The 26,850-nt window shown below is 38.7% G+C and overlaps 1 protein-coding gene across 3 annotated transcripts; it reads right to left on the bottom strand.

Moving 5' to 3' along the window:
* On the bottom strand, positions 1-26,722 carry ddhd2 (DDHD domain containing 2). 3 transcript variants are annotated; one of them, XM_084705975.1, is made up of 17 exons: positions 21,053-23,566; positions 20,061-20,210; positions 15,810-16,021; positions 15,455-15,544; positions 9,672-9,795; positions 9,279-9,368; positions 8,230-8,365; positions 7,883-8,091; positions 7,592-7,650; positions 6,667-6,786; positions 6,446-6,541; positions 5,608-5,763; positions 4,103-4,258; positions 2,299-2,404; positions 1,760-1,915; positions 428-593; positions 1-337 (listed from the first exon to the last, which is right to left on the bottom strand). In XM_084705975.1, the coding sequence occupies exons 2-17, from the start codon at positions 20,191-20,193 to the stop codon at positions 247-249; spliced, it is 2,100 nt and encodes a 699-aa protein (XP_084562101.1). In that variant the 5' UTR covers positions 20,194-20,210; positions 21,053-23,566; the 3' UTR covers positions 1-246. The 3 variants fall into 3 exon arrangements, with proteins under 3 accessions (XP_084562101.1, XP_084562102.1, XP_084562103.1); XM_084705976.1 differs by having other exon boundaries at positions 5,608-5,760; positions 21,053-23,565; XM_084705977.1 differs by lacking the exons at positions 20,061-20,210; positions 21,053-23,566 and adding an exon at positions 26,422-26,722.
* Positions 26,723-26,850: the final 128 nt, after the last annotated feature.

The following is a 26,850-nucleotide window of genomic DNA, read 5'->3' on the forward strand; positions in this document are numbered from 1 at the left end:
TTCATATTACAATATATAATTTATTGAATAAAGATTTTCCATGAAAACCCAATTATTAGGGTTAGGGATGGGAAAACAACAAAGACAGAATGAACAAAAAAGAATGCAAGAGGCAGAAAACAACAAAGATGCAACAACCCATCTTCCCAAGTCTACCACCTTTCCTTTTCCTGACTTCTGATGTACCAAACACTCTTCATCACACTTCATCAATTTAAGTGATGAGTTGTGTCATTCAAATCAGCTTTAGAGGGATGAGTTATGTTCATTGAGGTGATTCTTCTGAGTCCCTTCATAAATTTCCCTCAAAACAAGCAGAGCTGTGTCAGGGGATTCCCTGGGGAAATAGCACAACAGGGTTAAACACTTTGTCATTTTTTTAAACTTTAATTAAGCAATGCCAACCCACACCAACTTATTTTTTTACCAGTAGCATAGATGACTTTGAATGGCGAATAGGTACTCGTTGAAGCTCTCAAAGGGTTTCTCTTGAAGGACATAATCATATCGGCGTCCACCATTCAACATTCCAACATTAGTGTTCCTTGTTTCGTTTTTATCTGTCAAAGAGACTGGTGAGCCTGCCCTTGCATCTAGAATAGAAATGGTATCAGAATACAATGATGATTGTTATATAATCACACCCCATAAATACTTCAACAGTAAATTCATACTTCATTTACACTTCATTTACACAGTTTGAACACCCACAGCATGATTGAAACCAGCTGGAAAGTACAATTTCAACATGAAGATAAGTACAGAAGCTTATGGGGGCAGGCAAAATAAAAAAACATGTCAGAATTGAAACTTTTGTCTTATCATTTTAGATTTCACTAAGGCCCATGGAATCCCAGCAGATTAGTATTAACTGTTCATGGTCTGACTCTGAACTGTAACATTCTGGCTGCTCGGTCTACACAATTTCTCCCCACCACCAATAGGGTACCAGGTACCACCTGGTGGTTGTGTTGGCAAAATTCACCACAAAAAATCAATGTTAAGAAAAAAAAGAAGCATTACGCAACTCTTCATGCCATGTTGAGCCAAGAAACTTCAACGTGATGGTCAAATTAAGATCATAACATCTATACATATGTAAATATTAGTCTAAGGTCCACACTGACTCTAATGACTTCCTGCTTAAAACACACTGCATTTTGCACTGCATTACAAAATTAAATCTTGTACATTTGTATTTATTATCATATTTGTATTTTTAGTATTTTTATATTGTAAATTACGGCAACTTATATTTTATCGTACATTTTATTGAATTCTAATTTCCCTTAGTACTGCTAGTTAATATACCCTTAGTATATAGTCCACATATTTACATTTTAGGTTCCTATATGTTTATTGTATGCACCTTCCTGCCAAAGCAAATTCCTTATCTGTGCAAACTTTCATGGTGAATAAATCCCATTCTGACGATAATTAGGATCAACATGGTTAGGTGGTGGTCTGTTTTATGGGATACCTAGTAATCTGAGAATTTCAGTTGCTAAGGTCCTGTTCCTAAGGTCAGGGCACAAAATCTGTTACTAAAAATAACTTGTGGTTTAGAGATTCATCATTTACATAGAAAACAGAGATCCTCAAACAAAATCTGACTCTGCGATTGTCACCTTTCACCATATTCCAACTTCACATTTTTATAAAACATGATAATCCAACATTCCAACTCAAATATCATTAACAGAAATGTTGTATTCTGTTTTGTTCTATGTGTACTAAAAGGCTTGGATCCGTGTCTCACCTTCAGAATCACCATGAGGCCCTGACACAGTTTTTTCCTCCTGGTCCAGTTGCAATAAGGTACTGGGCACTTGAGTGAGAGTTTGCCACACACTACGAAGAGCTCCAAATGATGCAAGAAGGTCTGAACTCACTCTTGTCAAGTTGTCTTTCATCTCTGTGGAAATAGATATTCTCAGGATTTAAGTGAATAAGAGACTAAACTAAATTAATCAAATATTTGAGTAAATAAATGTGTAAGCAAGCATCATCTTCACATCATAATTCCATCAAAATATTTCTCCCACAGCATAAGTAACAAAAGATCATATTAGTAATGAAAGATTATATTTAAAGAGAAACATCCAAGTTAAGAGCTTTAGTTAGAATATAGAATAAATTGAGGTACTAGTTATAGAAAGAGTACTTCTAAATACTTTTGTAAATGCTATATTTACAAAACACTACATGTATTGCAACTGCATGCTTACTTCAGTTGAAAAATTACCCTCTGAAATATTCTCAATAGTCTAATATATTTTTGCATGCATGTCATCTCACCTAGATGCATCCTTTTCCTGCCTTTGTGATGTGGGATCAACATGGGAGGTAGTTCCTGCCCTGGACTGAGTACCATGGGCTCAATCCTGTAGGCCACAGGGTCAAACTGTATGGACACATGCAACTTCATAAAAAAATCTGTTTTCTTTGCATTCAACATTAGTCCACACTGGGCATATCTATATCTTGAAAGTATGTTCAATTTTTTTTTTTTTTTTTTTTTCGAGCTGGAGTTAGCCATTAGATGATCAAAGCGAAATCTGTCTAAAACTGGATTCATGTTGTAAAGACTGGAGTAACCTCTGAGAAGTCTGCAGATATTGTGGGACAAGGATTTGTTGTTAATTATTTTCAGTTGTTGACAAGGATATCCGTTTCTCATATATTTTTACATACTAAAAATATATGAGAGAGAACATAGGTTGTGGTCTTGCCAAAGGCAAAGGATTTGGCTTAATAAAAAATATTAAGCCAAATCACTGTCTGATAGCAGGCCATTGCAATTTACTTACATTTTGGGACTACGCAAGTTTGGGCATAAAAGGCTGATGTTTTGCTGGAAAATGGTAAGCAAATGTTCATACTGTACTGCAACCATGAGTAAGTTATGAATTATAACTAGACTTTTTGACTGTCCATACCTATGAACTTCTAAACCCCACAATAAACTGTACATTTTCCACTCAAACATTAATATTCCACATAGCTTTATTACAATTTTGGCAAACTCTATGTTCTAAAAACTTTAAACACAATGTATCTTCTTATTTCAACAAAACCTGAATTACCTGCCCCAATTATCATGTCCACTGTCTTTCAATTCCTATAGGCTGTCCTACAAAGCTGATCAATTCCACTAGCATTCAGGGTTGGACATGGTTGATTCTCCAATTTGTCCATGATTGCTAGATATTAGGTATGCATTGTAAACCCTAATCCCTCATTTCAAGGCTGTGATGGGATTCAGGTTTCGAAGTACATAAGCAGGTTGAAGAGGTTTGTCCTTAAACCACTGATCAGTTAACAATAATAAAAGAATGATTACTTTATTACTTTTATACAGTTTGAGATGCTCTGAATATGATAAACAATGTTTCATCTATACCCTGCTATATTAAGCTCATGAGCACATAACCCTTGGTTATGTCCAGAAGAGACATACGCCTATCTATTAATTATGTTTCTTGTATCATTGATAAACTGTCATGCTGTTTTCTTATCCCTGCATAGCCATTTTTTGTAAGGTGCGACTAGGAAAGACCTGGACACTAGTGTAGGTCAGAGGTCACAATGTTACCAAAGTGTATAACGCCATGCAACTTTGAACAAGGAAAATAGAAGGAACGTCAAGGCCATTTCTATGAACCCTATCTAAAGACCTAAACAAAAGCTATCTAGCATGGAGTGTCCTTTTTCTGTGCTTGCGAAGACCATGCTAATCGTCTTGTATCCTCCCATATTGTGATACTATTTAACTCCCTTGATTTCATGTATTCATTGTCTAGTCTTCTACGTTATTTAAATTGAGTGTATCAGACATCTGCACCTTAAATATGTGCAATAAATACATAGATTTTGTCTTGAACTATTACTTGGCTATTCAATTCATTAACTTGGTACTTTCACAGCAATTGGGTACTATCTAATGTCTTCAAGGTACATTAGAATGCCCTCTGAAGACACATTTGGACTACAGTCTTGGGACTTGTACTATAGTTTAATGTCAGGAACTACTGTCACTAGGAGTTTCATCCTAGCATTGCCGTAGATTAAAGAAAATACTGAACATAATAATTGAACTTACTGGATGAAAGATGTTGTAGAAGCTCTTGCACGTAGGGAGGCTGTAGTTGGGATCAATCCTTTTAAGGCCACGCACAGTAAGAAACATCCCAATAGGCGATCCCAAGGCAAAGAAGGCTTGAGGTTCAAAGGCCAGCTTGGGGTAGTTGATGGACACCTACATGTGCAGTCAAAGTACAATGTTCATTCAGAATTTTTATTGATCAGATTATCTTCGTTTTTTCTAACAATGTCTGTAACATTGGGTCATTTACATGTTATATTCAAGCCACACTAACATATTAGAATTAAATATTCGGTGCCTTTCAAAGTAGTTAAACCCCTTATAATTTCTCTCTACTTGTACAAAGGTACAATATATTTGTGTTCAATATGACAATTTATTAAAAAACACAAAATATTTTGTAAGACACAATGGTTTTATCTTGGTAATATTATACGTAATATATTTTAACATAAATATTTCAGAAAATTCTAGTTGAGAAGTATTCATTTAAAAGTATTCAATTATAATGCATTGACAGTTTCTTCCCATCCGCTGTTGCCCTCTTCAACAAGGCCAAGAGCTTGCACTGACTCAATTCACAATCTGCACAATGACACCTTGCCACGTTGAAATTGCACTATATTACACTATTTGTATATTTTGTACTATTTGTAATTGTTATATGTTTAAATTGTAAATTATTTGGCCAACCCTTTATATTTTATTTGTTATTAGTATCAGGTAGCTTGTACCTTTAGTATAGTTAGACCACATATTTAAGTTTGAGGATTCCTATATGTTTAATGTATGCACCTTCCTGCGAAAGTAAATTCCTTGTCTGTGCAAACCTTCATGGCAAATAAAACCCTTTCGGATTCTGATTCTAATTAGGGAAAGGTTACACCCAATCTAAATTGTATTAGTTAGCCACTGTATTCGAGATGTTTTTGTTGCACTTGCAATCAAGTTGAATTGGTTGAACTCACTCCTCAGTGTAAATACTGATCACCAGTCAATAATATCAAAAGCACTGCATAACACTGGCCTGTATGGGAGGGTGTCAAGTAAAAAAGCCATTCCTTGGGAGTGAGAATGAATAAGAGTGACCCAGCTGCGATGTGGCTAAGTGGTCAGATGAGAACAAGATAGAGCTTTGAGTTTTGCCCAAAAATACCTCAAGACACACCATCCCAACAGTGAAGTATAGTGGTGGAAGCATCATTCTTTGGGGATGCTTCGCATCAACAGGGACTAGGTTTCTTGTTCAAATATAAGAGAGAATGGGTGAGTGTGTGTGTCTTTCCAGTTGCAGGTTGATGTTGCAAATGCTATGTTCTCTGTAGACTCTTAAACTACGATATAAAAGTGAAATGAACAAAAACAATTCATAGTTCTACCACGGGTGTGACAGGAATGGCTAATGATTATATTGATTGCAGATCTTGGGCGGGATTTTGATTTTACAATAACACTGTTGTTGTGGCTGAAAGAAGATTATTGTTCTACAGTGTTGTTTTTACCTGTCCAATACCAACATCACAATACTTGTAATCCACAGTGCTGGTGGAGGGTACTTGAGGCTGTATAATTTTGAGGGCTTCGGCTTGGGAAACTCCTTCCTCTTGGCACAACAATGCAGCAGAAACTGGGAGTACAATCCCTGTCCTGGATTCCTGCTTGGAGAAAGTAAGAAAGAATAATTCCATTAGGAATCCAAATAATATGGATGGTTGGACTGTTTTTGTTTTAGCTTTGTACCAACAGTATTTAGGTTGTATTGATAGGGTAGATACTATAGTATAGCTTTACAATGCCAGAATGTCTGGTCAAGAAATCTGAATTGCCACATAGCAGCACTCTAGCACTCTACTGAATTGTTTGTAGTAGTAAATGATCTTGTAGGAATTTTGTATTGTTGGTCCTTATATACATGCGGTTATTAGTAGTCCTAGAGTAACTATGTCCTGCAGTATGCACAAATAAAAATGTAATTCCGCATCTTCAGATACAGCAGCAGTAATTTAGCCATGAAGGGACACAGGAAAAAATACTTAGGCTCTGTTTGAACCAAGCTAATTGAAGCTAGAAAAAGTTGATTCTCAAGGCAGGGAAAGCTCTTATTTGACATTTCCCCCTGGCATTCAAATGGTCAAATTGTTGTTTTGAATGCAGCAAATGTTCTCAGTGTGTGTTATCCGTGCCCCTGATTTACTTAACAAACAGGTTATGGCTCATGTGGCTCAAATATTGTATTCACTTGACATCAGTAACAGTTACTACAGTGGTAGGATATTGAGGCAAATTAGATCTCAACTGTGATTCATAAGAAGAAAAAAAGAAGGTTTGCAAGGGTCATACTTCTGTCACTTGCAATTTTCCCATCAAGTACAGGATCTTCTTGCGAGGTCCCAAAGGTATTCCTAATTCTTTGAAGTCAGTCTCCGAACACAGTGCCTAATCACAAAATCCACACACCCCACAAATCCACACACACATTGATAAAGGCTAAAATATATAACAACAACAACGAAATTAGAACAAGTTAACAAGTGTTCACTGATTTTACTATTGTTCCTTACCAGTGATTCCACATCCATCTGCTTCTCTTTAATCGTGTTGACATACTCGCCCAGTCCTTCATTCCTAAGAATGTCTTCAAAGCTCTCAGAGTGGATAGGGCTATTGACAGGGCTCTGTTTCTAAGGACATTCCCAAGAGTTACAACTATAATATGTACAAAATAAATGCACCGACAGACAGCAGAGAATCAGGATAAACCTATAATAATTATAATAAAAAATGTATTAAACTTAATGCAATAACTAATGTATTTAATGCAGGAGTGGATCTAGACTGGGTGGCAAGATACTACTGATACTACAATACAATAAAATGTCATGTTTCTTAAAGATCCTAATGAACTGTCCCTTCAATAGAGGACAGCAAATCAAAAAAATTGCCTATTTTAGGTGTGGTAAAACAGCAATGTAATTTCTAGTTGACACATTTTAGGTGTGGATTAAACAACACTGTAATGGGTAGTTGAGACACTTTAGTTGTGGTAAAACAGCAATGTAATGAGTAAGTGACTCCTTTGGATGGTAAGTTAAATAATTAACAATGTAATGAGTTGCAAAATTGCTCAATTTATTAACGAGATGTGTTTGGTTATTGGTAGTTATAACAGTTTTGGCTCCTTCAAGGGCTACAAGAAATGCTGTTGAAGTGTTATCTTTATGGATATATTATTCTTGCAAAGTACTATAAATAGGCAAATACTGGTAACACAAAGTATTTTGGCCATAATTTACATGTTTTTGTTGCATGCTCAGTACCTCACACGCTCAGTTGCATGGTACTGTATATTCATATAATTTACAGTTGATGCATGATAACTAATATCCCATTTGAAAAACTATAAGGACTAGGATGTCCTTCTACTGAGCAGGAACACTTAACTTTTACTTTTAATCATTACTACTATTACAGTTTCATCATACTTACTGTTGCTTCATCTGTGTATTTCTTTTGATTTGTAAGCAGGTCAAATAAGATCAGAGAACCTAGAAGAATAGACAGAAGGAATTCAAGTGGAGGTCGCTGCTTTAAACCTAATCTTAAACTCAGAATCAACTGGGAAGTCTGTGCATTTTAGTCTTATATCTCGATTAACAAACTTCTGGGTGATAATTATTACTTTTGTCCCCTATAAACATTAGTTCTGTCCAAATATGGCCAAAGTTGCACCAGCAGTAAAATGCTTTTGTGAGTGTGATGTTATTAATTAATACAAACCCAGACTGTGTCCAGCCAGTGACACAGCCCCAATGAATTGTGGGTGGCGCTGGACAAAGAGGCGATGGAGGCGATTGATCTCAGAGGCAACAGTGTTTGCAATGGTCTGGCAGTAGGTGGGGCTGTTGTAAAAGAAGAGGTCCAACACTGTGCTATTGCTGAATTGACGTAGGCGACTGATACTGGGCAGGGTAATTCTCTGGATATCCCTGTTGAGAGTATGGAAGAGTAATTATACATGTACAGATAATGTGCATGTTCGAAATGAAACATTGAGGTGAAATTATATTCAAAGTCTACTTAAAAACCAGATCAATGTAAATCCTCTATCAAATCAAGCCCCATACGTGTCCACTCCAGTTGCATCTCCATGTAACACTTTATGCCAGTTTATTGGCAAAAACTCCACCCGGCCGATGTCTTGTCCTGCCTCCTTGAAATGAGTGCTCAGTAAATTAAGAGAGATACTCCGGAAGTCATTCACTACAGGAGAGAGAGAATGATCAATTACATCAACAAATTACTTGCACTGTATGTTCAGTACTGTGTGTTTTGCTTAAGCATTGGATAAGATGTCCATCCAGAAATGGTTCAGTGTGGAAAAGCTTGACCTCAACCCCAGTGTTCCCCACAGAAAAGTAGCTAGCTCCCCGAGACTTCTCACCAAAAGAACGAAGGGGAACCTTCGATTACGACATTCATAGGTACTTTGCAAAAAGTAGCCACAATTTTCCTAGACCTTTAACTACGGCACTAATGCTGAAGGCTCGCTGATATAGCTATCGATCTTACTAGAACGGCGTAGGTATGCATCGTTGCTAACGTGTGCTGACGTTGTGACTGTGAGTGTATGTGAGAAAGACACGTGAGTGACAGAGACAAAGGGAGAGCAGGGAAAGGAAATGAAGCTGAACGAATATGCTGCTTTTTTTTTTTTACCTAAATAGTGTTAAAAAAAAAACGCAATATGTGGCGGCCGGTGTTGATTCTGTGGCGCACCGCCACAAATTAGTCTGTGTGGGAAACACTGTCAACCCCATCAAACACCTTTGGGATGAATTTTAACACCATCTACCAGCCAAGTCGAGTCACCCAACATCCGTGCCCAACTTCACTAATGCCCTTGTGGCTGAATGTCAGTCATTTCTAGATCAATCTCCAGCTTCCATTCAAAAGCCTTCCCAGAAGAGTGGAGGCATTTATTGTAGCAAAGTGGGGACTCAACATTACAACCTATGATTTTGGGATGAGATGTTCAACAAGTATGTGTCTGTATATTTTTGGCCACATGAAGATCATAACACCATGTTCTTGCCAATTGCATCTACACTGGTATGCGCTGGTGTCAACATCTGAAGGTAATATAAAGTTTTAAGAAAATGAAAGGTTGTCATACCACATTGAACAATTCCACGCATCTGAAGGTCACATGTTGCCCCAATTCCATGAACCATCATAACCAGGTGATCCACTTTGTCAGGTTCACCTGGGTGACAACAGCACATCAATTACATGGGTGCTAGAATTTTTTTCTTACTATTTGCATGAAAAACGAATAAATGGACATATCATCAGTGACTAATACTGCACAGTTAACTGTTTACCAAAGAAATGTACTGTAGCTACATCCTACATACAGAACTAACACCATAAACATTTTTGTTAGGCTTTCTTAAAAATAAAGCAAGAAAGTGTGACAAGCATTGTACTAGTTTGTATGATGACAATGTGGTACCGAAGGGAATATCTCACGGTAATGCTAATGACAAAAGGCTGTTTGGAGACTCACCTGCTGGTATATCAACTAATACATCCTCAAGACCCCTTTTAACTGTCCTGGGCCGGGGTTGATCAGAGGATGAGAGAGATGTACGGCCAGACTTTGTCAAGTCAGGTGGGTGATGTGTCATTCGCTAGGGTTAAAAGGCATTTAGACACTTGGTTCATTTATTTTTTACATGGATGGGCAAACCTGGTTTGTCCGTTTAATAATGTAGATTTAACAAGTATGAGACAACAAACCGACGCCACGCAATATTTCATTCTTTGTTATCACAATGCTCCCACATCACACTAGATATTAGTAACTGCATAACCCTATGCAAGCTGGTCAGATTTTGTGTCACTACTGGCATCAAAGTTTCCAGGATGTCTTGCTGCTAGTTTTCTAGCCATAATATGTCCCTGAGCTTTCCCTGCAATATTCGTACAACTGTGCCAGATATTTCATTTAGCACTGCTTATCATTGAACTGGCAATGAAGTCTTGAAGTCAATGGCAATGAAGACTTGAACTTGAAGTTGGGCATAGGCAGACCCGTCGCCAGACAGGTCTTAAGGGGGGCATATGAAATGCATGGGAGGGCACACTTATTATTAACCTACAGTACGTATACTCGTAATTGTATAATCTATTTGCGCAGTACATAATCATCACGTTAAACATAACCAACAGCAATATGACCAAAAAGCCTATAGCCTACACCACATTACATATACGCAATTTTATGAATATCCATAAAACAGTTGACTATAGACCAATCATCACCCTAAGTCACACGACTGTCAAGCAGGCTCAACTGCGCATGTCGGTTGCTAAAGACGAACTTCTCCCGGGTCGATTGCACTTGGAGTGTCGATCAGGTCATCACATATCTCTGGCCACTGGATTGCAGGTCTTGACATTAACTTTTTGAGGCACTTGTCCTTTGTACAAGTACATTTACGTATACTTTTAGCCTGACCAAGTGATTGGGCAAAACTAGCCTGGCTAACGGAGGTCGCTTTCTCAGGCAAATGACGAATGAAACAGGCTCGGTTAAAGAAATCCGAGATGCTGGCTAGCAGGCTCGTATCTACAATAGGCAGTCCTCCCAGACATTTCTGGTGTAGAATGAAGTGAAATACAACATTGTACACACTGCCAGTTAGCGACCTAAATCTGACTGATGCTAACGTCAAAACGGGGACGCGAGTCAGATTCAGTCAGATTCTCACTCAGATTGCCAGTTTTAAACAAATCCCCAAAATAATCGGACCAGCTGGTTAAAAGCAGAATTCTCATATCTCTTGAAATCTGCACTGCTCGACATTTTAGATGTAGAATTGACTGTAAAACTGTAAAATTATGAACTTTGTGACATGACGTGAAGACATTGCTGCCGCCCGACAATGCGGTCTACCGGGTGACATTCTCACTCAAATTTCAAAACTTTCGTGATCCAAATCAAAATGCTTATGTGACAGATCACTGGGGAATCGCTTTCTCTCTTAGAAGCTGTCCTCCTCAACCTTTTTGGCCTTTTTAAATCTAACTATTTGTATATCTTAACACCAGAAGCATCTCTCAAACATACACACACATACATACACGCACAGAGACTTCAATGTCACTTACGTAGCCTAACGTTCTTTTTAGTAAGGCCGTGATAGGCTGTTGCAGTGTAGATTCCCATCAATCAAACTAAATCACATCATTGTTTCTTTATATTTTAATAATTTAATAATTTAATAATAAAATTACTGTATTTTTTTACAGATCTGTGCCTGAAGTGGGGGGGCACAAGCATTTTAGGGGGCGGGCCCGGCCCCCTATGGCCCGCCCATAGCGACTGGTGTGTGCATATGGTTATGCAATTACTGATAATCAATGTCAGAAACTGTTACTGTACCTGTAGACTAGCTATCGCTAACTTGCTATATACACTGTAGCAACAGACATGCAACTACCAACAGCTAAAGCTGAGATATGTCATTCCAGACCAGACTCTGTCTGACCATGACATAATTAATTGTTATCAGATTGCCATAACAGGTTCTCTATAGCAAATGTTCCTTCAATGATTTTCCGATCACGATCTATAGGAAAATGGTTTGCTCGGATTAGGGTAATGAAAATGGTGCTACTTTAGAACCTTGAAGACTTGCAATCGTTAGTCAACTAAGTATTCTACACCAGTGCCTAGCACATTTGGTACCCTAGGCAAGGTTTACCAACACCGTGTGTACATATGCGTACCTTCTGCACACTTAAAATCCATGCGCTTTGAGATGTAATATGGCGACACAAAGGGATCAAAAGTCAGAGAGGAAGCAGTCATAATTGATGACATTGATGTTTTACTCAATCTACAATGACAGTAAATTGTATAACTTATCTAAAGATTATGCCAATTATCTTGCTTTTGCTTATTTAGCCAGAGATAGAAATGTGTGAATTTGGTGCACAAAGGAGTTATGCCAATATATTTGTAAAATGCAATCGGTGCGCAATGCTTTAACACTTTGAGGCGACCGCGAGTTCAAGGATCGTTAAGATTGAGTTGATAAATCAATAATCGGACAGAAAAACGAAAATCTATGCTATTATTGTAAAGTATTCCTTTCACTTTGTTTTTAGACATATAGGCATATTCTAGATGGAACTCACCAAATACATAGTTTTTATCCTTCGTGATTTCAGTATGATTGCCAATGCATTAAATTTAACGGATTAAATAAACTGTTAACGTGAATAGAACTTGAATACATTGTTTGTACATACTTCTTCTCGCCTGGCAAAGCAAGTTAAATAGTAATATATACTATCATGATGATGACAAGTATTGCTTCATTATTACTATTATTATTAATACCATCATTGAGGTGTTAACTAACAAAGTTGCATAACCATAAGAATATTGTGGTTATCAGACAATTTATTAATCTTTGTCTTTGCTCCAGATGAACATCGTCAACAATCTTTAAAGACCAGTGGCGGATCTAAGTGGTGGCAATGGGTGGCAGCTGCCACCCCAATGAAAAATACTGCCACCCCAATTTTTTTAAATGCATTTAGCAGACACTTTTATCCAAAGTAACTTCCAAGAGAGAGCTTTACACAAGTGCATAGGTCTCTTATCGTAACAACGAGATAGCCCCAAACATTGCGGGTAGCCAAAACATGAAGCATACATTGTGAAAAAACAGTCCCAAAGGGAAGAACCATAAGAGCATGTAGTGAAACAATTTACAATTAAACAACATGAACCTCAATCTTCCCATGGAAAAATATTATTTGTACATTACAGAACATTTCAATAAATCATATTAATGTTAGTGTTTAATTTAAACTACAATGTTCTAGCCTAATACCATAGGGAGTACTGTACTCCCCTACTTTGGTTTTGATTCGCCTCCAGGAGGCCACCCAACAACTTCCTTCTGCCACCCCATTGCCACCCCGAATGAAAATCTCTAGATCCGCCCCTGTTAAAGACATCTTAACATTCCACAATTTCACGAGTTATGATATCATTACGGTTGTCATGTCACATTACACAATTGTAAAATATACTTTAAAACAACGGGAATAAACTCAGTCAGGCAACTGTAGATCATCAAGCTCTTTCTCCATGTTCCCCTCCTTGTGCTTATTGAGCTCCAGGTAATTCAGCGATCGGCTGATGTTACATTTTGTGCTTGTACCTTGTTAGTACCCGCGAGCACAGTTCCAGACAACATTTCTTGACGTAAGTAAACAAATGGGGTGCTAGTTTACCCATTTGGGATTGGTTTCAAACTTCTATAAATAAAGCTAGCAGTATGAGCCAGATATTGGGGGAGATCGTTTTGGATATGTTGACTTGAGTTAATAGAATAAAATGGACCGGATGAGCCAGGGACCTAATTGGAAATGCAATACCACCACCACCCACCTGCCTCAAGACGGTTAGCGAGGGGTGAGGGCTTGCCTCAGTCGTTTGATGCCCAAGGTGTGGGATGACATGATCCGCCTGTCCCCAAGGTAGACTACATAAGACATTGCAGTTGACCAGGCCAATATTTAAGAGTAATTTGCATTGACAGGCCAACATTGAAGAGAAATCAGTGCTATCGACGGCACACATGTTACAAATAGGGCACAATGGGTTAATGAGTACATTTTATGGGATTCAAGCTGGTTAGAACCTAATTAAATACCAGTTAATAACATACAATGTGGGGCTGTGTGATATGCCAGTGCCCTTTTTGGACACCATCAACATTTATTCTGATGAATATTTTAAACGCAATATTTATAGGCTATAGTCTGGTTTGCAATTGTGGTCACAGAACTGTGTGACCGTTACCTGATGCATGCTCAAGTTGCAACAAAATCATGGAACCCTCTCTATGACCGGTAAAGTGAACAGTTCCACAGTTGTATTTAGGTTTTTTTTCTATGTAATTGGAGCCAGCTATTTCCAAGAATTTCTCTTTACATTGTAGCATATCTATCAAACTTTTGACGTTGAATATCTGAGACCAATATTTTATTTTAGGTACATAGTTTAACACATCTGGTTGCAGAAGATTTGAGAAACCACACCACTTTTCACTTGCAAGCAATATCACTGCCTGCCGCCGCCAAGCTTAAGTCCGCTATGCGAATAAGTTATTTAAGTTTAGAGGAAGACTGGAAGTAAACTCCTCACCAAAGTTATGACAAGCAGAACATATTTTAATTGCTTGTATTAAATAAAATAACTTAAGAAAAAACTAAATTGTTATTAACCGGTTACCATTATTCAAATAAATGTTTGTGTTCCAGAACAAAAACACAAAAAAAGTTTTGCTTTTGTTCTTAACAAAAATTGTATAAAATGATTGTTGAACCGGTTCAAACTCTGGAATTAGAATTATGGAAAACACTGAGTACCTTCCTACCTTGCAGCTGCAATGTTACCCTATATTACCCACAGCAAATCATTGATGTCACACACAAAAGTAGAGTTATACAGAAACAAAATAACATGAGAGATGTGTGGCTTCTTTTTTTGTGATGTCTAGTTGCTGTCCGAGTTTTACACTACAGACTCAGCAGACTCAACTGTTTATGGGTACACTACCCATTCGTGATTGGATACAAACTGAACAACGCTTGAAAGCACTGCCTATCAGAACACTGTTGCTTCATGGCCACAGTTTACCTTTCATCACATGGATACGTCTAACAGGTGTGCCATGTTGCAAAGAACATCTTATCTTAAAAATTGTTCCACAAATATGACATTGAAAGAACCACCATATACCGCATGCAATCCACAGACTTAATCTGAAAGTCTCTGATCTTGATCTTAACATTTGATAAACATTTGATTTCTGTATTTATTTTTGTGAAACTACTTTTTTTTTAAATTTTATCTTGTGTTTTATGTACAGCCAGTGTTACATTTCATTTATAATATAAGCAAATTAAAGGGCCCCTACACAAAAAATATTTTTGCATATGTTTATCTTACCTAAAAAGTCTGACCTTGACTAAACTGACTGTATCCAAGTAAAGTCTGTCAATAGAAAGGTTCTCACATTAATTAAATAGGGAAATTGGGGGCTTTCTGTTCAAAGCTCAAGTAGCAAGTTCAAGTATCAAAGCTGTTTAAAGGCAGGCTTTAATAAATAATGTTGTTGCAATGCACTTTTTGACATATTTTCTGAGATAAACTTCACATCCTGATAGCAACCAATACATCTAAAGGTTTGCCAGTAAAATTAAATAAATCCGATATCTGTGGGCATCATGTGTTTCCAAGTTAATAGTAACTTTCCATACCTTTGGGTCATGTAATACCACTATTTCTCCAGTGGGGAACTGTAATCTTCTTTGCCAGTCATTCAATGTTGCTGATATCATGTAGGCATCCTGTCAATACAGACACATTTTGAAATTCTGAAACTGTGGAAAATCCCTTGTGCTTGTGCATCAGCCTGTGATTACCAACATACAGTAGCTTTGATAATTGTATTTATTGTTAAATTGTTATTCATATTGGAATATATTTACATACAGCATAGATAGCAGAATCTGACACTTGGGTAACTTACTTTTTGTAAAATTTACACTACATGTAACATGTTCTACAAGTACATGAATTACAGTCTATTAAAGCACTTTTTTGTACATGTACCTCCAGGATAAGGCTGATGTCCTCTGGGTAAGGTACGTAGCTAGCCTCCTTGTCGCCCCTATGGAACCAGGAGCATCGTCGTACCTCCAAGGGCGGCTGCTCCCAGTAGGCTGCCTGGCGCCTCCTCTCTTTCAGACGGACATCAAAACGCCTGCCCTCTGTGGCTACAATAACCTCCTCCTGCTCCCCTTCATCTACACAATTTGCCTTAACTGAAACATTATATTTGTCATTTAATACACACAGTAAACATAATTTTGGCGCCAAACATTTTTTGTAGACATCATAATGTGTAAATACCAATTCCCTTTTTAATCAGATAGTATTTCATTCTTAAAGTTAAACAGTACATGAAATAAATGTAACATGTTAGCACTATGTAAAATAGCCATGTTTTGTCTTAGCCTTTACTGGTTTACTAGGTTTACACTTTCAAATCCGATTAAAATATGGTTTTGGGAATCCTACCATGCCAAGGGCATAGATTTGTTTTCCAATGTGGATGGGACACCTTTTTTTTTTTACTGAGGATGCTGCCGTTTATTATAATGTTTACAATAAAAAAGTGGGTGGTTCAGATTAGCAGTTTTCACAAAGAAACATACAATGGTTAATTGGTTACAATTCTAAGAAAACGCAGATATGGGTGAAGGGAGATTGCTCAGGTAATATGACTGGATTGCAAAACTGATCAAATTAGAGCACTTGCCTTCAATTGAGTTGCAAAATGTTTTAATATTTTATAAATAAAAAACGTTTTTTAACCCTAAGTCCAACAACCACTTCCAAATGTTCCACATTATGTAATATCCCAATGTTAATGAAAATGGCAATGGTAACAGTTGGTCAGTGTAATTGTAGAATCAAATTCTTTATAAATTGTCATTATAATCTATATTATTGGGTGTGCTTGCCATCTTTGGTAAGGCATAACCTATATTCTCTCTCATTTATATTATTATTTATCAGTGTGTTTGCTGAAAGCAAAGACACTACTATTATACTGCATACTTCTTATCATTTCTCTTCCGTCCACTTTTTTTCCCACTACTTTCCCACAGTTTAAGCTAAAAATACAGTTCAAACTTTATTTGATAGAGACTGACATGCTCTTGTGTGCTATGACTTTTGACACTGATACTTCTAACAGTTTTTATGTTGCTGCAGCCCAAAGTGCTCCAAAAAATAATGGAATGGTTCAGAATGTTCACATTCAAATACTCAAACTAGAAAATATGTTTCTATTGTGAATGTCATTGAGTACTTTAATAACATTTTCTAACCTAATTTTAACACTGAGTAGTGTCCGGATACCAACGGTTTCTGAGCAACCCATCAAAAGCCTGGGTAGATGGTAAAACAAAAGTATCTGGGATAAAGATCAAGTTAGGCAAGTAATGCAGGACATGGCCGATGGTCTTGAGAACATCAACAACATCCTACTGCCTGGAAAGTTCAAGCTTTGGGGCCTACAGTTTGGACTTATTCCCTGGGTAATGTGGCCACTCACCGTCTATGAGGTCCCAATAACAACAGTGGGGAAGATGGAGCGAACCATTACCTCATACGGAAGAATGAGTAACATCGGCCTCTATGGCAAAGGGCTCCTTGAACTACTTCTTACAAGTCTAACAGAGGAGTACAAGTGCTCTAAAGTCTGACTTTAGATGACATTGAAGGACTCCAAAGACCAAACCATAAGCAAGGCTGCACCTCACCTACAAACTGGACGGAAATGGACCTCATCCAAGGCTGTGTGGGGAATATCCAGCATGGAAGAGGAGGCTTTGGCCTGGAAGCAAGCAAACCAACATTCCATAAGGCAACAACATCTGAATGCAGGAAGCTGGTGGTCGAGTTCAAAGGCTGTCTCTCTTGCTAATCAAAGGCAATGGACGCGGTGGGAAGGCCTGGAGAGGAGAAAGATCAACTGGAGTGAGCTTTGGCAAATGGAGGCAAGCAAAATCAGCTTCATCATAAGAGCTGTTTCCATCACCAAAAACAGGCCCAAGCATTCTCCTACAAAGCCAGAAACTTGACATCCAGCCATGGCCCGGGACTGAAAGATGCTTGTCAATATTGGCCAGCAACTCATTTTTCCATCTGAGATTGCTTCTACCAACCTTAGCCCAGACATGGTACTCTGGTTCCCTTCATGAAAGGCTGTGTACATCATAGAGCTCACAGTCCCATGGGAAAACTGTTGAAAAGGCTTACGAGCGTAAGGAACTGTGTTACACAAAGTTGGCAGCAAACGCAACTCAGCGTGGCTGGAATGCAAAAGTCTGGCCAGTTGAAGTGGGATGCAGAGGATTTGTGGCTTCTTCCACCATTAGGTTCCTGAAAGAACTTGGAATCCTTGGACAGACTCTGCGGCAGACAGTCAGAGCAGTTTCTCAAGCAGCTGAAAGAGGCAGCCAGTGGGTCTGGACCCACAGTTTTAACATCTACTCCCGTGTTTGATGATTCTGAGTAGTGTCAAATATGTGATTCAAACATTCCATTTTAATATTTTGCGATAGACAAAAACAATGTGACAAACGCTTTAGAATGTACTAATAAGAAGGCTAACAAGTAACACTAACATGGTAGTTACTTAGCCCAGAAGCTAACTAAAGCTAGCTAGCTACCGTTTCCGATAACTCTTTCAGCTAAGGGTTAAGCTAAAAACAATTGTCAATTTTTATTGATAGAGGCTGACATATTTTTGTGTTTGGATAACTTTTATGGTTTTTATATTATAATAGGCTGGAAAACATTTTTATATTGTGATGTCGTTAAAGGTCCCATAACAGGAAAAATTCACTTTTTTAACATTAATATCAGTTCCCCTAGCCTGCCTATGGTCCCGCAGAGTCTAGCAATTGCGATAGGTGTAAACCAAGGCCATGGTATCCTGCTCCGCCTTTGAGAAAATGAAAGCTCAAATGCGCCGCTTTGGAATTTCCCCTTATGTCATCATAAGGGGAAAGGTTACCTCCACTTTCTCTGCTTTTTCCGTCTAGAGCAGTGGTTCTCAAACTATGGTACGCGTACCACTGGTGGTACCTTCTAGTGGTATGCAGAGGAATCTTAGAAATATTTAAATACCTTAACCATGATATAATTGAAATGTAATTTAAAAAGGTTTTGCTTTCCCTATAATATTTTTGTTTCGAAACAAAAATATATGTTGGCCCGCGCAACTACCTGACGGTTCTCTGGTAGTGGCTCATGCAAACATCCACAATAATTACTGAGCAAACTGTGTAGCTCAATAGGGCAGGGCTTCAGACTGCGACCAAATGGTTGCATTTTGCGACCAGTTTTGAGACAGCACAAGCATTGTTTACAAGCACTTACGCGGGTGTTCTAATGCAAAAACTAATTAAATGCGTGACCATTCGCAAGCAGCGCTTGATCGACCATGACTGACGTCAACGCAGCAAACCACAAGAAGAAGTATGGAGCCGTTTTTAACTCCTCCCCGACTGCGATCAGCAACTCCCACCGGTCGTTTCATGCAGCCAGAGTCGATGTCGAATGCACCTATTGTTTTTTCCTCGAGACATCATGGCTTGCAAACGACCAAAGCATGGCAGTTAGCCCCGCCTCACTCCTCCTCATAGTATTTAAAGCTACAGACACAGAAACGGCACGTCCTCGGGAAAGCTTATTGTGGGACTGCTGGTAGTGGCTGTAATTCTGCACGAAGGCTGAATTTCAGGAAAGAGACTTCAGTTACAGTATTAGGGGACCACAAAGGTAATACAAAAGCATCTAAAACAGCATGCCATGGGACCTTTAAATACTTTCATTTAGGGATGCACCGAATCCAGGATTCGGTTTCAGATTTAATCATTTTGCAAATGAAAGAAATCAATTAAGGTTAAATCTTACCTACTCTACCATGATTATTGTAAACCAGAGATAGAAAGCAAGAGGTGAGGAAGAAGGAGTAGGACAAGCCAGAGCTGAGATTAAGGTGATATTTACATTTAGCAGACGCTCTTATCCAGAGCGACTTACAGTAAGTACAGGGACATTCCCCCCGAGGCAAGTAGGGTGAAGTGCCTTGCCCAAGGACACAACGTTATTTGGCACGGCACAGAATCAATCCGGTGGATAAAAGCGTCTGCTAAATGCATTTAAAAAATACTACTAATAATAAAAAATTGGGGTGGCAGTATTTTTATTGGGGTGGCAGCTGCCACCTCTTAGATCTGCCACTGTAGAGTGCACCACGATGCATTGCAAGAATCTTGCACCTACCGTGACAAAATGCTTCTTCGAGTCTCTGGGAGTCCACTACACTGAATGGTATCCATGAGTCCTTAGAGTCTGCCTGCTGGCAGTAGAACCAATGGTGTTGCACTGGCTCATAGATTATTGCTGCACCATCCATGGCAACAAAGTAATAAACTAGAAAAGGGTAGAAAGGGTTGGAATTACAGTGGAATTAGGTTGAGTATTGTAGATGTAATCATCTGAACAGTTAAGGTAATTATTTTCCTAAAGAAACTTGGTAATGAAGGTCTATGTTTAATGACAATGTATTTTAAGGCATCATACTGAAATAACTAAATTAATACTCACAACTCACAAGTATGTACTTTTAAGAAATACAGTATGTTGGCAGTAGTACTAGTTCACTTAACTTCTAACTACAATACCCTTCGTGAAAATGTTGTAGAGACTTGCCAGCACGAGTTGAGCGACCCAGTGATGTTCCTTAGGACCCTTCCACTTTAGTTAAATATTACCTCAAAAGTGATTACACTTAAACAAGGTTCATGTTTGAGTGATGCCCTATTTCATTGTCCATCAGACAGCACAGCTAACTTTATTTATTCAACTCATGAAAATTGAGTCAGACTATTTGGCTAAGTTTGTTTCCACGATATGCAATTTTTTTCCACTTTATTTGATCAAATAATGTAGCTGTTGCTGTGTAAAAATAATGCATTTCTTTATAGTTTAAGCTATTTATTCATGAACATAGTCCCAGGGTAGATGCAGTTAAAGTGTATCAATGAGAGGATGACGAAAACATTGGTAGATGTAGGATGACATTTCATGGGTAGAATAACAGATTGGGCACATGTTCACCAAACAGCTGAAGAGAGTTAAGAAGAGCAAAATACTGGTAGTGTTGAGGCATCAAAACTGACACTGGGAGGATACAGTAGGCTGTGTCTTTGTATATTAAACAGTACAAACAATGTATGAAGTAGGATTCAGATATATTTATTAAACGTAATTACCTTTACACAGCTTTAGGCATAAAATGAGTGTGCCTGTCACAAAATCAGTTGTTAAAATGACAGGGAATTAATCCAAAAATGTTTCAAATAGGATCTTGAAATGGTAACGAAACGTAGTTTCATAACATTGCATCCGAGGTACTTTCCATTTACAGTGCTAAGAGCCCATTGTGATGTTTTCATTTTTATGGTCTCATGCCAATGACATCATCAGGGTCAACGGTCAGTTTCCACAGGCACAAAGTTGTGGGGAAATACCTACAGTACACAGCAACGCCTACATTAGATTTTGATTACAAACAGATATTTGACAAGACAAAAAACACATAATGAATGCAAAGTGTAGCAAAAACATATACTACTACCAGGAAAATGGATCCACAAAAACCTTTGGGTGAAAGGCTGATGATTTAACATTTCATGACGAAGTTAAGTAAGCCTTATAACTATTACATATTTTATATCCATATGTACAGTATTGAATGTGTATGGCAGTTGGCAGATTTTCTTACAAATGTTCTTGTCCTATAGCACACAATGTTGCAATCCTGAAACATACTGTTTTGTACAACATGAACCAAGATAGCCTACTCTACAGAGATAGCATGGGCAAAGTTCCCTGGTTGACAAACATAATTTAAATAATTGTTTAACAGGTCATATAGACAATGTAAAGAAAGACTCATAACACTGATACCCCTTTCACACTTACACAGTTGTCTTTCTTATTATCCTTTGCAATATCTGTTAGAGGGAGGAGGTGACCTCCTGCCTCTAACCAACCAACTTAAACCTTGGGGGGTTTAGGTTGGTTGAGGGGCATTTCTATAGGCGTATGTGAAGCCCTCTGTGACAATGCTTGTAAAAAGGGCCATACAAATACATTTGATTTGATTACGTGAGGTCCAAAGTGCTGGGGCACTTTGTTCACTTTGTTCAAGTATTATGAGTATTGACGTCTTCAGCCCCACTACACTGTATTAGACTGAACTGACAAGTGTCACAATGATATAAGGTGACACAATTGACTGAACAAATGCAGAACAAAATGCTGTAATTGTACAATATACTCTTCTAAGAAGAAGAATTTGAAGGCCGTCAATGTATGACCTGGTTCTGGCAATACCCGTTTTAAGGAAAAGATCAGTCAAGCTTAGGTGTCTGACAACACATATCATATTTTTATCATCTACATAATGTTTTGGAGGTGTTTGCCGCGGATTTATTTTATAGTGTCTCTCCGGCCTTCAATTAGTAAAGCTGGCTAACCTAGCTCCTATGCCCCGTCAATGTGAGGATAACATTCTTGTCAGATTACTTGTACTGTATGTTTTGTCTACATAGGTTTGGGAGAAATTTTCTAAACATGTCCATGAACAATATTTAGAAATTTGCCGTTTGTAATTTCATTTCAGTGTATTTATTTATTTGGGTCAGTGTGGTGCTGTTGCCTTCCTGGTGATAATGAAATAAAGACTACTACTACTGTGCTACTCAAATCTTATATAAACTTTGTTGAATATCCGCATTTGTTTAGCAAATTCTAGGCGTGTTGTCGACGAGAGGTATGATGGCGTTCCTTTTCCAACATCGCCATATTTTTCTATATGCGCTTTCAAAAAGGGATCAAACTCGCTGATAACTTCCAGCACACCCATTAAGTTCCCATTATCCAGTTTCCCAAAGTGTGCCCTAAGCGGTAATCCTCGCTCTGCTAAAAACTTCACCACCGCAACCACCCTCTTTAAAACCTCAGTCCAATATTCGCATTCATTGTCAAATTGTTTTTTTAGTTCTGAATCTATCCGCCCACCATCTGCATAGCGCGTAACATACGTGAGCATTCCCTTTCTGTGGCTCTCTGATCATTCATGTTCAGCTAGGCGCACAGCTGCATTTCTCCAGTCATTATAGCCTGCTGTCACTCAAATAATTTGCACGCTAAACAAAACACGGTGCCTGTTGAGGGGGAAATAAAGCAGCCAATCTCTTGGCTGAGGCCCCGTTTACACGGAAGAAAAACGCATATATTTTCATGCGGTTTAGTTTCACCATTTGCCAGCTTCCTTTTACTGTAAACAGGGTTTTGGAAAAGTACCTCTATTGGTGTTTATGTTGTCTTTCAGAGGCAGCAACATCTGCGTCTTTGTTCTGGGAACTTTCAGGTCCCATTTTAATCCAATATTTACTCAGATCTTCATTAATTTGATCCCAAAGTGCAGGATCCGAGCTATAGGTAGCTGGACAGGTGGAGGGGGGAGGGATCCCCTTCATCTCTGCCGGGGGAGCGGCTGACCCACGAGCATGTGAACTGTGTCTGTGGCATGGCGCTTCGGGTGGCTGAAATCTGTGACACAGACCTTCTGTCTAAGACTCCCTCTTATCTGAGTGAGATGGTTGTGAGGCTGCGGCCTTGTCGCAGAGGTCATCTTGACTGGTGTCTTTACATCCATCATCTCTGATAACGTGAACGATGTTAGCCGATGATGCTAGCTGGCAGTCCTCCTGCTGTGGATCATGGTTTCGACTGGATGTTGACTAAGATTTCAGCAGGCTTGAAGAATCCTGTCAATTTAGGGATTTAGGGTTTTTGTGTATCTTGGTCACATTGTTCTTTTAATTTCTGTGTTTTGCGTTTTTGTGCTCCACTCATGTATTTTCTTTCGGCCATTTTGCCACTATGCCATATAGCAGTGAGTGATGAAAAGGATGTCTAACATGATTTGACCAGGAGCAGCTGATTGGACAGATGTGACCCAAGTCACATCTACCCAACCATCTGTTTTTTAAAACATTTTTATTTTCTTATGGGCCAATTAGCATCTTTATTTTGTTTGCGCTAAAGTACATTTAAAATATAAAAAAACTATCCGGCCAATCCGGGGGCCCCATGTGTGCAGCCGAGGCAAGCCTGTGCATTAATCCGCGCCTGGGCGTATGTACAATTTGTGTGTGTTAATCTATTAATAAACTATTAATAGCAAAACTTCGTGAGCATGAAACTGTTAAGAGAAATTAGGCATATAACCTTTTATTCTGTATAAAACGATACTTTGTTCAGCATTCCTTGCCTACAGAAAGGGGAACCTTACCAAATGAACTCAAGGCAACACCGAGCTTATCTTTACAACATGCCATTTGGTAAGCCTAACAGGGTAAAAACTCCAAAGACGCACATGCGAGATCTTTCAGCTAGACAGCTGTTATGCAGGATTGTTAGCCAATGACAGAAGAGACATGGGATAGTTGCATGTCTGTATCATGATTGTGGATGGACCAATCCTCAGATGCGCTGAAGAGGCTGTTGAAAAGACAGACCTTGAGACAAGTGGTCTATACTCTTCTTTATATTTACACATTTTATAAACAAAAAGCCATTGAAGGAAGGTTAGAGGCAAAAGGGCGGAAGTAATGAGTTTTTCAATGGAAAAACAAATGCATTTAATAACATTTTAAAAGTACACCATGTTCAAGAAACGTCCGGAAATAAGCCGTGACCCGAGTGACTAGCTCGACAGAGAGATCTTCGTCATCATCAGAATCAACGTCTGGGTGATGTGTCTAAGAATCATCTGGAAAGACAGAGACTAGTAATAAAGACGTAGCCTACTCATACATAAGAATACAAATTGGAGAGTAGGTATTCAAGAAGGGGTCTTTAAAATAAGCTTTGATGGATAATTATCTTAATAATGTAAGTACTAAATAAATCATGTACCTTGGGTGTGATTTCAGCATCTTTCTCGTAAAGGGAAAAGCAGCTTGACCACATCTGCCAGTCACCTTTAATCCTTTTTTCAACTGTTTCATTAGTTTCGGACACTTCAATACATATACTTACTAACTTTAGTCCAGACATGTGCAGAGCATTAAAAAGAGAACAAAGAAAAGTCTAAATGTACAATGTACATTTTCTGATGATTGAATGTGCTTAGCTTGCTAGCTGATGAAACTCAAGACAACTCTGAATTATTAGCCTTATTTAAAAACAAACTTCCACCAAACTCGTTTTAAAGCTAGATAGATTCCTGATCATGACTCGATCCTAGCTACCTACACACCATATCACAGACATTTTCAGGTAGGTTAATTGGTCTAGTTAGCTTACTAGTGCCACTTCTATCCGTTTGCTCAGCGACGCATAAGCAGAGCTAAAGTTATTACTCCTGTTAGTACTCCTGAATAGTTTTGCTACAATAATGGCCCCATACGGCCAGTCCTTGATGGTAGGCGATTTCCGAGCCAGACGCAAGCTATGCCAAACCTGGCCAGACAAGTGTAGAAAACTACCTCTCAAGCCAGAAATGTACATGGGTGTTCAACCCCCTGCACTCTTCCCACATGGGAGGTGCTTGGGAACGTATGATCGGGATAGCTCGTCGTATCTTAGATTCTATGCTCCTTCAGGTTGGACATTCTCATCTCACTCACAAGGTCTTAATCACTCTGATGGCCGAGGTCTCCGCCATTGTGAACACAAGGCGGTTTCTGTCTCATCTGACCCGGAGTCACCCCTAATCTTAACCCCCTCCATGCTCTTGACTCAGAAAATCGGTACTCCTGTTTCTCCACCTGGCGAGTTCACGGAAGGGTGTCTGTTCAAGAAGCACTGGAAGGGAGTTCAGGCTTTAGCCGACACATTTTGGGCCAGGTGGCGTATGGAGTACTTAAGCACCTTACAAAGTCGCCAGAAATGGCAAACCAAAAGGCCTAACCTCAAAGAAGGTGATGTTGTCTTTATGAAGGACAGCCAAGCAAAAAGGAATGAATGGCCAAAGGGGATCATTGTAAGACTCTTACCAGCAAGGATGGAACGGTCAGGAAAGTCGAGGTTAGAGTAGTATGGCAGCAAACTGTGAAGATCTTCTCGAGACCTATCTCAGAGGTCATCCTCCTCTTGTCTCCAGAAGGTTAGGATAGTTGTGGCATCCCATGATGCCAGACGGGGAGTGTCAAGGACCTGCTAAATGTTCCATGCGCTCTCTAGAGGTTAATTTAATCCTACCTCAAGTTGTTTTAGACAAAGTAGCTTTTCAGTAAGAAAGTGGTTTAGTCGTCTCCCAGTTGCGAGTGCAAGTATCATTTTAGTTCAGTAATTCTGTATCTCCAATATATTTGTAGCTTTAAGACGGCATCATCTGTAAGTGTTCAAGTTAATATGCAGTTATATATGATATTATTTCCTTATTGTTGTACAGTTAGCTCTGTATAGAGATCGCCAGGTGGTTAGCACTTTTGCTAGCGATTTAGCATGCTAATTCCATTCGGTTTAGTTAAGCTACTCTACTGTCATCAGCTATTACATGTATGTTGTACATGTTATCTTGTTTAATCCTGTGATGATGTGGCATAAGAGTGAATATACTTACCGTGGTCTTGTATTTCTGTGTTACAGTTTTACAATTTCTCTTTATTAAACCTGCCAATTCGACACCTGCTTGTTTCTTGGAGGGATGATTGAGGAAGTGTTTAGCTCGCTGTATAGCCAGACATACGTTCTCTAGGAGCAACGTTTGGTGAAGACAGTATATGCCCCTTCCTTGTTAATTTAAATATTCTGAATATATCCCTCCACTGCATATTTTAATCCAGCAGGGATTTGAGGTATATACTGTAGGTCACATGACCAATATAAAAAAACAAAGACAAGTATGTTAAATTAGGCTTTGAAATTGTGAGGAAATCAGCAGTCTACTCTGCTTGAGACTGGGGGGAAGTGTTGCCTGAAGGAGTTGAAGCTCCGCCCCTTTTAATTTATTGACAACGGCAACACTAGCTAAATCAATTGCAGATATCAG

This window comes from Hypomesus nipponensis, chromosome 9 (assembly GCF_054491055.1).
Source record: "Hypomesus nipponensis isolate SF chromosome 9, ASM5449105v1, whole genome shotgun sequence".
Taxonomy (NCBI): Eukaryota; Metazoa; Chordata; class Actinopteri; order Osmeriformes; family Osmeridae; genus Hypomesus; species Hypomesus nipponensis.